This window comes from Pleurodeles waltl, chromosome 11 (assembly GCF_031143425.1).
Source record: "Pleurodeles waltl isolate 20211129_DDA chromosome 11, aPleWal1.hap1.20221129, whole genome shotgun sequence".
In the NCBI taxonomy this organism is placed as follows: domain Eukaryota; kingdom Metazoa; phylum Chordata; class Amphibia; order Caudata; family Salamandridae; genus Pleurodeles; species Pleurodeles waltl.
The window spans coordinates 953517489-953532903 of record NC_090450.1 but is presented as its reverse complement, the minus strand read 5'-3'; the positions used below and the strand labels follow the sequence as shown (position 1 = coordinate 953532903).

Below are 15415 nucleotides of genomic sequence, written 5' to 3'. Positions count from 1 at the left end.
TTCTTTACTTGAACTTTTATGCCCAGCTTGAGATGTCTGGATTGTGAAGGGTCCATGGTGACACCCAAGAGCAACCCTTGTTTACATCTTGGGTGTTTTAGTTTTCCGACTCGACTTGTGCATTGGCTGCAACCTTCTGGACAGGACCTCGTTTTCTCTTTGGTTTGATGGGACATTCCTTGGCAGAATTACCCTTGCGCCCACAATAAAGACATTGCCCATTCTTTCTACGTAGGTCCTTTTCGTTTTTGGTCAATGGTCTCCTGATTGTTCCAATTTCCATAGGTTCTGGCGTCCTTTCTTTCTGAGTTCTTGAGTCTCTATTATCGTGAACTCACCAGGAATATTTTTCAGTCTTTTTGCATGTTCCCCTTCGTTTTGTTAAATGATGATCCAGTTTTAAAACAAGGTTTATCAGGTCTTGACAGTATGTAGGCTGTGGGTCTATTTGAGCTATAATATCTTTTAGCTCCTCTTTGAGTCCCTTGTAGAACAAGGCCATTTGCTTTTCTTCAGGCCAGGATGTCTCAGCTACCAGCCAGTTAAAGTTGGCTAAATATGATACTAAATCTTGATCGCCTTGTCGTAAGTCTAATAATTCACGATCTGCTGACAATGTTACAGTTCTACGATCAATTACTCGCTCAAACTCACAAACAAAGTTTATCCAGTTGTAAAGCAGGGGACTGTCTTTACGCACAAGAGGTATAGCCCATGTAGCTGCATCTCCAGTCAGATATGATAACAAGAAAGCTACTCTGGACTGGGCATCAGGGAAAGTATGTGGTCGGCAGGTGAAATGTAATTCCACTTGAACCAGGAAAGATTGCACTTTCAAAGGATCGCCTGAGAAACGCTCTGGATAAGCTAAAGGAATGGCCGAAGGAACATTGAGGGAAATGTATGTGGGATAACCTCAAGAGGTCTGAGAGGAAGGACCTGACCAAGACACACCAGTAGGATTTTGTTCATTCTTCTCTACCTTATCCTGTAACTGACTCACTCTCTCAGCTAGACTAGCTGCTAAATCTTTTGATGACACCACTTCTGCCTGGAGCTGCGTGATAGCCTTGACTAGCTCGTCCAGAGTGGCCATGCGGAGAACATACACAAACCAGGAGGATTATTAATTCGTGGGCTCACTATTCTGTCAGAGTCACCAGATCCTCGGGTCTGTGCACGTTCCCAACACGTCCACCACAAGACTGCTCCAATACTCTGATTAGAATGTCACAGAGTCTAAGAGAGTCCAAGTGGGGAAAAAGGGATTAGGTAGGGAACAGCTGGGAAGGAGACCTGTAGGAAGCAAAAAGGTTAGAACACAAAATATCAAGATTATATCATACTAATCCTTACTAGGCTATGACTCTAAGCATTATCATACTGGAAAACATGGATAACTTAAGCATGGACTTAAATAACAAGGCCTACAAAATGTTTGAATACCTGTGAGGGAATCAAGAAAGATTAATACAACTTTCTAATAAACCACCCAATAAAATGTTCCACATTAATTAGAAACATCTGAATTTTCTAGAATTACGCTTTCAAATTCAAGCATAGACTTTGGCATGAGGACGAGGAAATAATCTGAATGATTTCTATAACACCATATGAATTGTACTTGAGAGACTTGTTATGCACATACAATATAACATCTAGGGCCAGATGTAGCAAAGTGTTTGCGCCTCGCAAACAGCGAAAAACGCCGTTTGCGAGGCGCAAGAGCCTCTTTGCTATGCAGAAATGCATTTTGCGAGTCGGATCCGACTCGCAAAATGCATTGCCGACTCGCAAATAGGACGGGGTGTTCCCTTCCTATTTGCGACTCGCAATGCTATGCAATTTCGCGGTTGCAAATGAAATCACAGTTACCATCCACTTGAAGTGGATGGTAACCCATTCGCAAACGGGAAGGGGTCCCCATGGGACCCCTTCCCCTTTGTGAATGGAAACAAAAATTATTTTTCAGAGCAGGTAGTGGTCCTATGGACCACTGCCTGCTCTGAAAAATACAGACACAAATGGGTTTGGTTTTTTTTCTTTAAGGAAAACGGGCTGCAGATAGAAAAAAAAAAAACTGCTTTATTAAAAAGCAGTCACGGACATGGTGGTCTGCTGACTCCAGCAGGCCACCATCCCCATGAGTGCCCATACTCACAATGGGGTCGCAAACTGTGATCCACCTCATTAATATTAATGAGGTGGGTCTTTGCGACCCCATTGCGAGTTGCAGAAGGTGTCTGAGACACCTTTCTGCATACCAAATTGCGACTTGCAATTTGCGAGTCGCACGGACTCGCAAATTGCAAGTCGCAATTTGTTTTTTTCCTACATCTGGCCCCTAGAATTTTAAAACACTTTAGTTTTCTTAAAATGCATGGACATGAATTGCGCACATTACATATTTCCACAAAGGTTTGTAACTGCCATGAAATGATTGTGCACAAGGAGTAACATGAATTAGACATGAGAAATGAATCACACGTCTTGCCGATTCAGAGACCACCAAGTAAATGCCATGAAGTGGTAGCGCACAATGAACTTCGTAATTTTAACACAAAAAATTAATCGCGCGTTCTGCCGATTCAAATGTCACCACGGAAATGCCATGAAATGGTAACACACAATGAATATCATGAATTAAACACAAGAAATGAATCGCGCATCTTACCAATTGAAGGCCACCATGTGAATGCCAAGAAATGGTAGCACACACCGAATATCATGAACTAAACACAAGAAATGAATTGCGCGTCTTTCCTATTCGAAGGCCACCATGTGAATGCCAAGAAATGGTAGCGCACACTGAATATCATGAATTTAGTACAAGAAATGAATCGCACGTCTTGCAGATTCGAAGGCCACCATGAGAATGCCAAGAAATGGTAGCGCACACTGAATATCATGAATTAAGCACAAGAAATGAATCGCGCGTCTTGGCGATTCGAATACCACCATATGAATGCCAAGAAATGGTAGCGTACAATGAATAACATGAAATAAGCCCGAGAAATGAATTGCACGTCTTGCCGATTCGAATGCTACTTTGTAAATGCCATAAAATGGTAGGGCACAATGAATATCAAGATTTGTACTCGAGAAAAGAATCGCACGTCTTGCTGATTCAAATGCCAGCATGTAAAATACCATTAAACATCAAGCGCACATTCACACGCACGAGAGCAAAATAGTTTTATCATGCTAATTAGGCCCAAGAACTCGAAATCCTTTGAGAACAGAATCTGGGGCCCAGCCCAACCTCCATCTTACCGCCCTGATCAAGAATCACCGAGCAAAGTGAAAGGCGAGGCCTGGAAGATCAAAGTAGGCCACCAGAACAGGAGCTCAGGAAGATGCTGCTGCTCTGCACTGGGACCTCGGAATAGTGAGCACGTGGAGCTGGGCTGGCTCCCTTATATAGAGTCTTGGCCCAGCCCACAAACCACACCCAGGCATGCTGTAGGGAAAGCTTCTAGAAGGCCCTGGAAAGGGACCACACCCTGACACACTCTGAAAGCCTGCAGCAGTACATTGGAAATGAACAGTATTTATATACACCTTGAACATAAGTCTTCAGGATTAAACTCTGCAATGCAGAAGGTTAAACAACAGTATATCAGCACAATGCATAAATTACGTTATCTTGAGAGTGCTGGGTTTTTGCATTCTAGTCGCCCGTAGAGCGCGCACTGCCCTGATGTTGACAGAAGAAGAGCAGTCACTGCAAGAATTGGGAACTTACCCTGGACATGGTGCCAAACCCTGCCTTGCTGCTGGTCCCTCAGCAATTGCACTGACCCGACTCATCCAACTGCTGTGCATCCTCCCTAGCCCTTGGAAGACTGTCCATCACTTTGACAACTACTTAGCATCTCCCTTGGGTTAGAGGAGCCATCTCTCTGCATCTGCAGGCACTGACTGCACTTAACTGGAACTTCATTTTGCTGGCCATCAGGCCCACCAAGAGAGCATGTCACAAAGAGGAAGTCACAATGGCTCCAAGAGGTCAGCCCCATCTCTCCAGTGAGTTATGACACACTAGACCCTCCAGGATCCCCCTTGCACCAGTACTTTGGGTACTGGAGCATCTTGTCAACCGAGGTTGTTGAGTGTCCAGTCCAGATACCACCACTGCAAAAGCCTACCATCCAATGAGGGACTTCAGGATTGACGAGGCCCACATCGAGAGTTGCCTTGCTGTCTTGTTTTCTTTCCCTCTCCAGGTCCACCTAAGAACCGTGAGAGCTTCCAACGCAAGTGACCAGCCTGCCAAGCCCCACTGCACCTGAGCCCCACAGCCTGGGTTGACAATTTCTGACTGCCCCCCCCCCCCTTGGCCTAAGAGTCCCAATGAGCTGAGCCTCGCTTTGGGTTCTGCCAGACTTGTCCCCAAAACCGCTTTGCACCCTCCTTTCATTTGACAGGCCCCTCTAAACTTCTATCGCTGTAGCACTTAAGGCTACCAATCACCCAGCACCTCTGCACCCAGACACACCAGGGCAAAGAAAATGGAAATGCTGGTGGAACTTTGGACCTTGGCCGCCAGCACCTTCCATCTTAAAGGGACCCTTCAACAAACACTTGTAAGTGTATGTATGCAGTATTTGTTTTTCACTCCCATAAGATAACATTACGTTCGAGGCTCGAGCTACAAGTCTGACAGCTGTGGTATTTTTGCTGTTTTCCATAATGCTAAAAGTACTTACCTGATATTGATGAACTTGGTGTCTAAAAATAGGTAAAAAACCTGTCTTATATTTAGAAATTGGTATTCGATTTCTTGTTACGTGTGTGTATCCTTTATTGACTCTTTGTTGGAAAATGGGCTATTGGTAAGGTCAGGTAAGTACCTACACTTAGCAATAGGCCACTAAACTCCACTTAGGTCCAGTTAGGTCTCAATAAATTAAACCTAGCTCAACCCTTGGTAGCTTGGCAACGAGTGACAAGACTTAACTTAGGAGGCAAAGCGTAAAACATTCAAATATCACAAAACAGTAATTAAATAAAACACAGGAAACAGTTTAAAAATCCAGAAAATAGGAAATATTTCTAGCTTTAAAATGACACTAAAATGAATAAAATCAGATATACACTTAGCCGTTTTCTTGAAGATTTTCTTCAGCGGAACCAAGTCGCCAGTCCAATCCAACTTCCTGGAACTCTTCCTCGGATACGCTTCGCTGGAGCCCTGGGACGAAGGAAAACCTGAATCTTGATTTGACGTCCTTGGAGCCCTCTTTGGATACACAGCCTGGGAGGTGCTGGTCAACTTTCTACATTTGGACTTAGTCACTTTGTCCAAGATTTTCTTCCACGGGGCGACCCTGCAAGCCAGGCTGTGTCATGATTGAGGCAAGCAGGCTAGAGTTGCCGTGGCGGGTCGGTCCCTTTATGGAGCTTTTTTTTTAAAGTTCTCCAAACTTCTGGATCTTCTCCCAGATGTTCTTTTAAGGTTCTTTTGAGGTCCACAGCTCACCCCAAGGTTCCAAAAGCTCTGAGATGCTCCTTGAGGGTGCGGACTACAATTCCCAGAATACACCTGCTGCAAACTCCAATATGGACAGTGGTCAGCTGGTCAGTTTCTTCAGAAGTTGGTGCAGGGGACTCTGGTTAGCAATTTGTCGCCTGTAGCAAACAGGGCGTCCCACCTTCAACCAGTAAAAGCCAGGAAAAGTCCTTCTTGTGGTGAAGCCCAAGTGTGCAGCTGGTGCAGTCCTCTGGAGTGCAGTGTCCAGGTGCAGGTCAGGGGTCCAGAAGGGAAGTCCTTTTTTTCTTGTAGTTCTTCCTTGTAGGGATCTGAGGTGTGGGTGCAGGTCTGCCAGTTTTATCCTTGCTCCTGAGTGAAAAATAGGGGGGTCCTGGTTCTCCAATTAGGTGCAGTGCCCTTCCCCTTGTGATGACCAGTTCCCGGGAAGTGTGGCAAAAATCAATCCCAGAGAGCAACATTCCTCAAAAATCCATCATGGCTGAAAGTGATTTTTGGAGGTTACATCTGGCTGAGCCCACCCACTGGTGTGGCTAAAAATCCTAAACACACACCTCTCCTGCCCTCTCCTAATCTAATCAAGGGGGAACCTAATTGTCTGGGTTTGCCAGATGTGAAGGAGGTACTGGGTTGCTCCAAATGTCCTTCCTTGCCTTTGAAGACCAGTTTGGCAGCCCTCCCCTTCCTGCTTCTCCTTCTGCTGAGGGAAGTTCGCCTCCCCCAGCCACATCTCTTTGTGTTCAGCCCAGGCAACTTCATACCTCATCAAGGCAGCCTAGCCAGGCTGCCAGAGGCTGGCAAATCAGAGTAGAGCCCTCCAGGACTGAAGTTGGCAAATTTGTAGGTAGAGTTTAAAACTCTTTACCTGAACAAGTTATCCAACCATTGTAAGTTGTGGGATTTATTATAACAATTAATTTGATACTATACTTGAAGTATCTGACATTCAGGGGAACTTTATAAATTAAAATAAAGTCTCCCCATTCTAGCCTATGGTGGTCATTCACTACAATGAGGGAAAAACAAATGTGGCTGTTTTACCTCACCAGAGCTTATAAAACTATTTTTATAAGGTCCCTGCCTATAGTTTCATGGCACCCACCTCTAGGAGCAAACAGGGCACACCTTAGGGGTGACTTATATGCAAAAATAAGGTAGTTTAAGACTTTGAAGTACTTTTTATTCCAAAGTCGAATTTGCATGTAACTTTAATTTAAAAGCAGCCAGCAAGGCAGACCTGCCTTTTAAATGACAACGGGCACCTCAGCAGTGTACCTATTGGTGCACTACCTATACTGGGGTCCCTAAACCTATATGCCCTACCATGTACTAGGGACTTGTTGGTAGGTTAATATTGCCAATTATAGTTAGCCTAATTTGCAAATCCACTTTACACAGAGCACTAGCCCTGGGACTGGTAAGCAGTACCCAGGGCACAGCCAAGAGTCAGTAACCACCAGTATCTATCCAAAACATTTGGGGGTGACCATGGCAAAAAGGAGGACTTTCTGACACTGTGTGTATGCAGTAAAGGTTTAACACTCACCACTGATAAGCCTAAGCTGTGCTACCACAGTACCACAAATAGTACACTTGAGATTATTAAAGTAAGCCCTGTAAACTAAATAGGTGGCATCTGAACTTTTTGAATGGTGTACTCTTACCTTGGTACAGTACACAAAACGTCAGCTTCCTACATGAAACAATTGTAAACATGAGCAAATGTACCAGCAATTTTACTTTCATTGATCAAATTATCAATGTGTGACTCCTAATTGTCTTTGAAAATTATTTACATCAAAACAGTTGATCATGGATGGCCTGTAAATAACATTTAGACTCTTAAACTAGGTCGCCTGTGGTAGATGAACGGTTTGTGATAATGACTCTGCTAGAAGAAACTGATTATTCTGGTTGCCAGGAGTGCACTGTCATAAAAGCCTATCAAGGCCATCACGTTGACTCAGAAGGAGATGACCAGTGTGGTCCAACATGGTAATGCTACTGCTGGTATTAGATGTTAAGTGCTGTTCTCCAAGTCCCATATATGAATGCAGTAGCAACATCAATCTAGGTGACCAAAGTGTGGGTCTATATTAATGTAGAATATACTTTTCTAGAGTCATGATTATGTCTGGGTCTTGGCACACACATAGGTGCATCAAGGTTTAGCTATCTACCCCATTTCCGGCTTGATCACCTTACAACCCATGTTGCATTATGTTATGCTGCTGAGAAACTTGCAAACTGAAATCTGTCTTAGGGCACTTCAAGACGTAAAATCCTTTTACATTTGCAGGAAGTGTTGCTGGGTAAATTGAGAGGGAAACATTTGAAACGGGGAAGGCTGTGGAGATATTCGGGCAAATCCTTCAGTGATATCCCTGAATACCATATGCAAGGTTAATGCGCTTTAAGTGGGACAAGATGCTACAAAGTATTAAATGGTGGTCTCTGTTGCACAGATATTTTGCAATGTAGGCACACAATGGGCTTGAGCCGTGCCTATATGAACTTAGCCTAGAAACACTGGACACTAAGTACCCTTTGGAGGGATGGACACTTGCTTAGGTGAAAGTACCAGGTCTAGGGATAAAGGTGGTTACTGTGATTACAAGTGGGTAGCAAGGAGACTACATAGCGCTCTGTGCCTTTTCACACTAAAAACCTGTACTATTGGAAGGAAAAGTGTGGTGCCTTTATTTAAAAGCAATAGTGTAGCTAATTTTCAGGATAGCTCAACCCCTTTCTATAGGGCTGATACACCATCATTTTACCTTGCTGTGCCATCACATTTTGGTCTGCTTGGCTAATGATAAGCAAGTACTAACTTAAGCAAAGTTTTCTTAGGGCAGTTGTCACCCTGAGTGTGTGCAACTCATGTTCACTATGTGTAATGGATTCTTGTAAGTCGGGTGCCACGCCCGGCACCAGGTAACACCCCGAGCAGCACCACACGGCTCAAAGTGCTCTTTTCGTATACACACACATGCACAACACACACACACATGAAACACACACATCAGGCCCTCCCAAGGATTATCTCTTTTTTTCTATTTCTAAATCTATTATGGTGAAACCCCTCACGACTCACACCTTTTGACTACTGTCCAAGTACCTCAAATATAATAAACACATACATTAATCACCTTGTGTGTCATTGTAGGAGAACTTGTCAAGTGTGGAACAGCGTGCTCCCTGTGCTGGCTTCCATTCTCTTCGCCTGCAGCAAGATGGCGGGCTCCTTTGAGATGATTCTGGTGGTTCGCTTCATCTTTGGCTTCAATTCAGGTATGCTTTAAAATTCTCCTCATCTCAAGGGTATGTAGATCCTCCTATTTCACTCATAAGATACTTTCAGGCATGATAATAGTTGCTCTATGTCTTCTGGAGTGTCTATGCTTATTGCAAGTTTTTAACAGAACTTAACTGTGCCTGCACAAATGATTTCACATTCATGTTGCTGAGTTTCGAGGGATTTAAACCCAATTAAAATCAGGCTACTCATAGATGCATACGGAAGTGATTGTAACCAAATGGTTTAGGATTGATAGGATTAGTATTCCACTATGTCTCCCTTTCCTGTTATCTGTCATTATGTTTTGTACTAGGAGATTACATGACTGCACTGGCTAGGAGTGATCTTCTCTTTTTTCAAAGTTTGAATTTCATCCTCCTTTCACTTGATTGCTGCATATGATATGAGGTACAATAGGTCTATGTAGATACAAGAAGAACTCTTCTGTGAGGGATGATGTGAATTCTTTTTCTTGTAGTGGCTGCCATCTGGCATAGATAGAGAAGGGGCTGGATGGTAATTTGCTCACACATTGCTCATCATAGAAAGTTCAAAATAGATAAATGTCTAGATGTTAAGCGATCAACTGCAAAAAAATAAATTCACATTGCCATCGAGGGAGAAGATAAGAGACTCAAAGTGCACTTTTCGTATACACACCATTCACATTGCCTTTGAGGGAGAAGATAAGAGACTGAACAAATATGATCCTATAAAGGTATCTTTCAAAGATTTCACAGACAGTGGACAGTGATGAAATAATTTTTGTTTGTGGCATTTTTGAAAGAAATCATTATCTCCTTAAGTCCTTTCTTATCCCAGTCATTTTGTTATGTGATTAGCCCATTTCTTACAGCCCCCATGCTTCCCAAGCAAAATAAATGGTTTGTCCACTTCCATATCTTCCCTCGGGATCCTCTGCTCCCAGGATGATGCCACAACATGAGGCACCATCCTCCTGCCCTCCTGTTATCCTACATGTGTGACAAGTATGATATACAATATGCACAGATAGAAGACATGGCATTCAAGGAACATGAGAGACAATGTCTGATATTTATAACTTAAAAATAAGCGTAAACTTAAGAATTTCCTCATGGGATAGAGGAACAAATATTGAATTTATCCCAAGACCATAAATTAACAAGGTGTGTCTGTTTGAACCAGATAATTTCTAACAAACTTCAGCTAAAGGCTTGAGGGAGTGTATTGAGGAAGAGCACAATGCCAGTTATCCACAAACTGAGTAAAGTATGTTCTGTGCCTGGGACCAGGTTAGTAAGACCTTTAAAACAGTGTGATTGAGTCATTCATTGTAGATTAGTTGGTGTCAATCGTCTTAGTTCACAATCTAGGCAGCTCAGTTAAGAAAGTGTTTGGATCTACAAAGCATGAAAGTTAAATCATGGCAGGTCAGCCAACACTGTCACCTATAGATGAAATACTCTTGATGTGGTAAAAAGATGAGTCACTAATAATATTTACATTTCTTTGTCATGTTAGTAAATCAAGTGCCACTTAATTCATGTTGGATACTATGAACCACACATAAAAAATCTTTATTTTGATAGTTAATGTGAGCTGCTTTTAGGGTGGAATTCTCCTTATTATAGAGCAGAAAAGGACAAGAACAATAACAAGGTGCGTATGTTGATTAAATAATTATGATGCAGCACCATAAAAAGTGAAAAATTACAGCTGAAGTTGAGGAATGTCCCATATCTTGATGTCACACTGAGGAAAAGAAAGTCATAGAAGGAATGTTTCAATTATTCTCAGCTACTGGTAATTACTGGGACCACATTCCAGCTCATTAGTTTTTGCCCACCATGCTGCCCTAGATAGGACCCAGCCAAATGCAAGTCCGGCTTAGTCTTGCTCCACAAGAACAATCCAGCTTGACAGTCCAAGTCCCCTCTGCATGAGAATTCAAATAAAAATTGGGCCACGTCAAAGAAAAATGCTCACCTCTACACACCCCACGAGGAACGAGGACGCCATGGATCCGGTTCAGCGGTGCTTCAGATGGCGGTGCCCTGTGCAGCGGTGCTTGAGGCGGTGGTCTCCATTGCAGGGACTCAGCTGCTGGCGGTCCTTCATGGCCCAGTGGGGCTTTTGCTGGCGGTGGCCTCCTGGGTAGGTGGGCTTGTGCTGGCGGGCCTGTCCTGGGCAGCTGGGCTTGTGCTGGCAGTCCTGTCCTGGACAGGTGGGCTTGTACTGGCGGTCCTGTCCTGGGCAGGTGGGCTTGTGCTGGCGGTCCTGTCCTGGGCAGGTGGGCTTGTGCTGGCGGTCCTGGGCCAGTGGACTGGTGCTGGAGGTGGCCTCCTGGGCAGCGGGGATGATGGCGGTCTTCTCCGCTGTGCTGCTCTTCCCAGACTTTACTGGTTTCTTGTGGCCCTTCCCCACCTTGGAGGGTGTCACAGCTGAGTCCACACTCCCACCAGGACCCCTGGGAGCGGCTTTGGTGGCTGGAGTCTTCCCCCTCTCCCGCCGGGCACTGGCCAACTTCTGATGCTTCACAGGTGGGGGACTGTCTGTGCTGTGGCTCCGTGCCACACTGGCTGCCCTGGTAGCCGGTGCACTCCAGATTCTGGTGACTACAGGCACCACTGGTCCCTGAGATGTTGTGGCTGAGGTGCTAGTTCGGGACCTAGGAGACGGACGGGGTCGGGGAGGTGTGGGAAAGAGGTCAAGGTTGGACAGCAAAAGTTTTTTTGACACACTGGGACGGGTAGCTGGACGGGGTTTGGGAGTGGAGGAAGAGGTGGTGGTTGTAGGAGGTGTTTGTTTGCTGACTTTGGGTGAAGTTGCATGCGCTGGAGGCTGTCGTGAGGTGGATGGCTGTTGGGTGGGTGTGTGCCTGCGTTTGTGTATCTTGGGAGGGGGCATCACAGACACACTGGGAGAGGACACAGGGGATGTGTGAATGGTAGTGGGGTGTGTGCTGGAAAGGGACGTAGTGGCTGTAGAGATAGTGCATGCAGGTGTGAGTGTAGACAAGACTGGGAGGGAGACGAGGAGGAGGGGGACACAGTGGAGGCAGTGGATGTTGGTGTGTCTGCATGTGTGTGATGCTTGCGTGAGTGCCTGTGGGATGTGTGCTGCTTATGTTTGCCTGAGCTTCCCTTGTGTGTTGACATGTGTGCATGCTGGTCTGTAGGGGTCCTTGGGATAGGCTGAGGTACAGGGGATTGGGTTGGGGTGGAGTAAGTTGGAGGGGGGAGGCTAGACACAGGGACAATGGCTGCTATCAGTGCTGAGGCCAGAGTCTGAAAAGCTCGCTGAAGGGCCACCTGACCAGAATGAATGCCCTCCAGGAATGCATTTGTTTGTTGCAACTGCCTTTCTACACCCTGGATGGCATTCAAAATGGTAGACTGCCCAACAGTGAGGGACCTGAGGAGGTCAATGGCCTCCTCACTGAGGGCAGCAGGGGTGACTGGGGCAGGGCCTGAGGTGCCTGGGGCGAAGGTGATGCCCACCCTCCCGGGTGAGCGGGCACGGGGCGAAGGCTGAGGGGCTGCTGGGAGGGCAGTGCTGGAAGGGGGATGGCGGCTGTACTTGTAGATGGGGGGGCACAGATGTTGCCACCACCACAAGGGAGCTCCCATCAGAGGACGAGTCCGTGCCACTGGTCTCAGCTCCTGTCCCCGCCGTGGAGCTCCCCTCCCCCTCCGTCCCACTGGTGAAGTCTGAGTCCGTAGTGAGTCCCTCCATGGCCATGTGGGATGCAGACCCCTGGTGCTCCGGTGTCACTGCTCCTCCGCCTGATGATGCTAATGCACAGAAGAACAGGGAGACCACAAAAAGGGGGGGGGAACGACAGAAGAAAGACATGATGAGTGTATGCATTACCGCTACCGTTGGCGGACACAACAGACACAGAAGCCCCCTGCACTACGCCGCGCTCTCGGGCTCCACTGTTCAATTCCTGGGAAATGCCCTACAAGGCTATGGACGACATCTGCACACATAGATGACACAGGGGCATGACTAGGTGTACTCGGCACTCTACAGAGGTGGGGTGGGGTGCCACATGGCCTGCCTTACGGAGGGACCTTGCCTACTAAACTCGCCCTGGCCTAGAGAAACCCACAGCCCACCTCCCCCACCCAGACCCCTCCACTGCGCGCAAAGTCAGCAGAATGAGAGTTTACTCACCCCCTTGTGTCTGCTGTGATGCCCTCAAGCGCCCATTTAAATCCGGGTAGGCCACCGCCAGGCTGCTGACCATCAGGGGGGTCATGGTGCGACGGGCACCCCTCCCACGTTGGGAGGCCATCCCCTGCTGAGCCTTCGCCGTCTTCTTGCTCCAGCGGCGAATGTCCTCCCATCTTTTCTAGCAGTGGGTGCTCCGTCTGTGGTAGACCCCCAGGGTCCGGACGTCCTTGGCGATGGCACGCCAAATATGCTTTTTCTGGTGGGCGCTGACCTACATGAAATGTACAGGGGGAAGAGTAAGTTATTATCAACTGCACCGTCAAAGTGATTGGCCCCCATCCCTACCCTTGCCATGTGGCACATGCATTCACCGTTGTTTCATGCACGCCTCACTCTCCCCCCTTCCTTCTTACATCCAGCCCTCTTCACACAGGCATAGCCCAAACGGCATGCTCCCAGTGTACTTACCTGTTTGTCTGGAGGACCGTAGAGTAGCGTGTACTGGGGGAGGACCCCATCCACGAGTTTCTCCAACTCCTCCGATGTGAAGGCAGGGGCCCTTTCCCCAGACTCTCGAGCCATTCTCTGTTCCAGACCGAGGTCACAGCAGCACTTGCAGTGTAGGTCCTCTCCTGTCGAAGATCAGGTATCAAGTGATTGAACAGATAGAAAATGGCGGTCACGTCCGCGGCGGTGCGTACCGTCACCGCCGGCGTACATCGTCATTGGCTCCTGGGACCCATAGGGTCAAATGCTAACCAATGCAGCATTGTGCCGCGATCTTCGTCCGCCTACCGCGATGGTGTACAACGCCAGCGCAGTTACCTCACATCCCATTGTCCCACTTTAGAGGTCAGGCAGCCACCATTTCACGGGCCCACATAGATTAATTTTCAACTGCGTCGCACATACCTAGGCCTAGACTCAACACACATACAGGCCACCTTTTGTGTATGAATGGTGTTCTGTGTAAACTGTGGGTACGTACCTCTGAGTTGTTTGACTCTGTGCTCGCTGTTGTCCTTCATAGGCACCGTCCGCTGGGACATGTGAGGAGATGGCGACATCCTCCGGTGTACCGACCGTTGGTGGACCTGTCGACAATGGAGGAGCGACATGTGATTATCACATACAGGCTTGACCGTGCCACAATCCAGGAACTGTGTACCCAGTTGGAGCCAGACCTGATGTCAGCAATCCGCCATCCCACAGGAATCCCCCCTCAAGTGCAGGTGCTGTCAGTGCTCCATTTCCTTGCAAGTGGGTCATTTCAAACAACAGTGGCCATAGCATCAGGGATGTCCCAGCCTATTTTTTCTAACGTGTTGTCCAGAGTGCCGTCTGCCCTTCTGAAACACATGCGGAGCTACATCGTTTTCCCTCAGGTGGAGGATTTGCCTACAGTGAAAGGTGATTTCTATGCCCTGGGACATATCCCCAACATCATAGGTGCCATTGATGGGACCCAAGTGGCTTTGCCCCCCCCCCCCCAATGGAGTGAGCAGGTGTACAGAAACAGGAAGAGTTATCATTCAATGAATGTACAGATGGTATGTTTGGCCGACCAGTACATCTCCCATGTGAATGCCACGTTCCCTGGCTCAGTGCATGATGCCTACATCCTGCCGAATAGCAGCATCCCTTATGTAATGGGGCAACTCCAGAGTCACTGTGTGTGGCTATTAGGTGAGCACCTGGGAGCAAGACAGTGGGAATGGTTGTCTGGGTCTGGGGATATCCCTACAGGTTAGAGCGTGTCTAACAGTTGTCCCTTGCCATTTGCAGGTGACTCTGGTTACCCCAACCTGTCATGGCTTCTGACCCCAGTTAGGAATCCCAGGACAAGGGCAGAGGACCGCTACAATGAGGCCCATGGGCGAACTAGGAGGGTGATCGAGCGGACCTTCGGCCTCCTGAAGGCCAGGTTCCGGTGCCTCCATATGACAGGTGGATCCTTATTCTACTCACCAAAGAAGGTGTGCCAGATCATCGTGGCCTGCTGTATGCTTCACAACTTGGCTTTGCGACAACAGGTGCCTTTTCTGCAGGAGGGTGGTCCAGATGGCTGTGTTGTTGCAGCTGTGGAGTCTGTGGACAGTGAAGACAAGGAAGCAGAGGAAGAAGACATGAACAACAGGGACTCAGTGATCCAGCAATATTTCCAGTGAGACACAGGTAAGAGTACAGACCTGCCTACTACATGTACTTTAACACTACTACCTCTCTACTGTCTGTCCTTTTCACCCAGTGTGTTGGCACTGAGTTGTCACTTTCCCTTACAATTTCACAGATGTGGGTCCCACTGTGTGACATCTACTTAGATTCCTCATGGAGTAGAACTGTGTGACTTAGGTATGTTGACATTACAATTGTAAGAGCATTTTGTCACTGTAATTGCTAATACACTATTTCGACATCACAGACAGTCTCCAGATTGTTTTGTGCTTTAAGTGTGTTTATTTAAG

The 15415-nt window shown here is 47.0% G+C and overlaps 1 protein-coding gene across 1 annotated transcript in view; it reads left to right on the top strand.

The window, feature by feature from the left end:
• LOC138265166 (solute carrier family 2, facilitated glucose transporter member 11-like) overlaps positions 1-15415 on the top strand; it is a 353929-nt gene that overhangs the window by 107735 nt on the left and 230779 nt on the right. The window contains exon 4 of the mRNA XM_069212714.1: positions 8658-8782. Within this exon, the coding sequence (XP_069068815.1) occupies positions 8658-8782 (125 nt within the window). The remainder of the gene's footprint in view (positions 1-8657; positions 8783-15415) is intronic.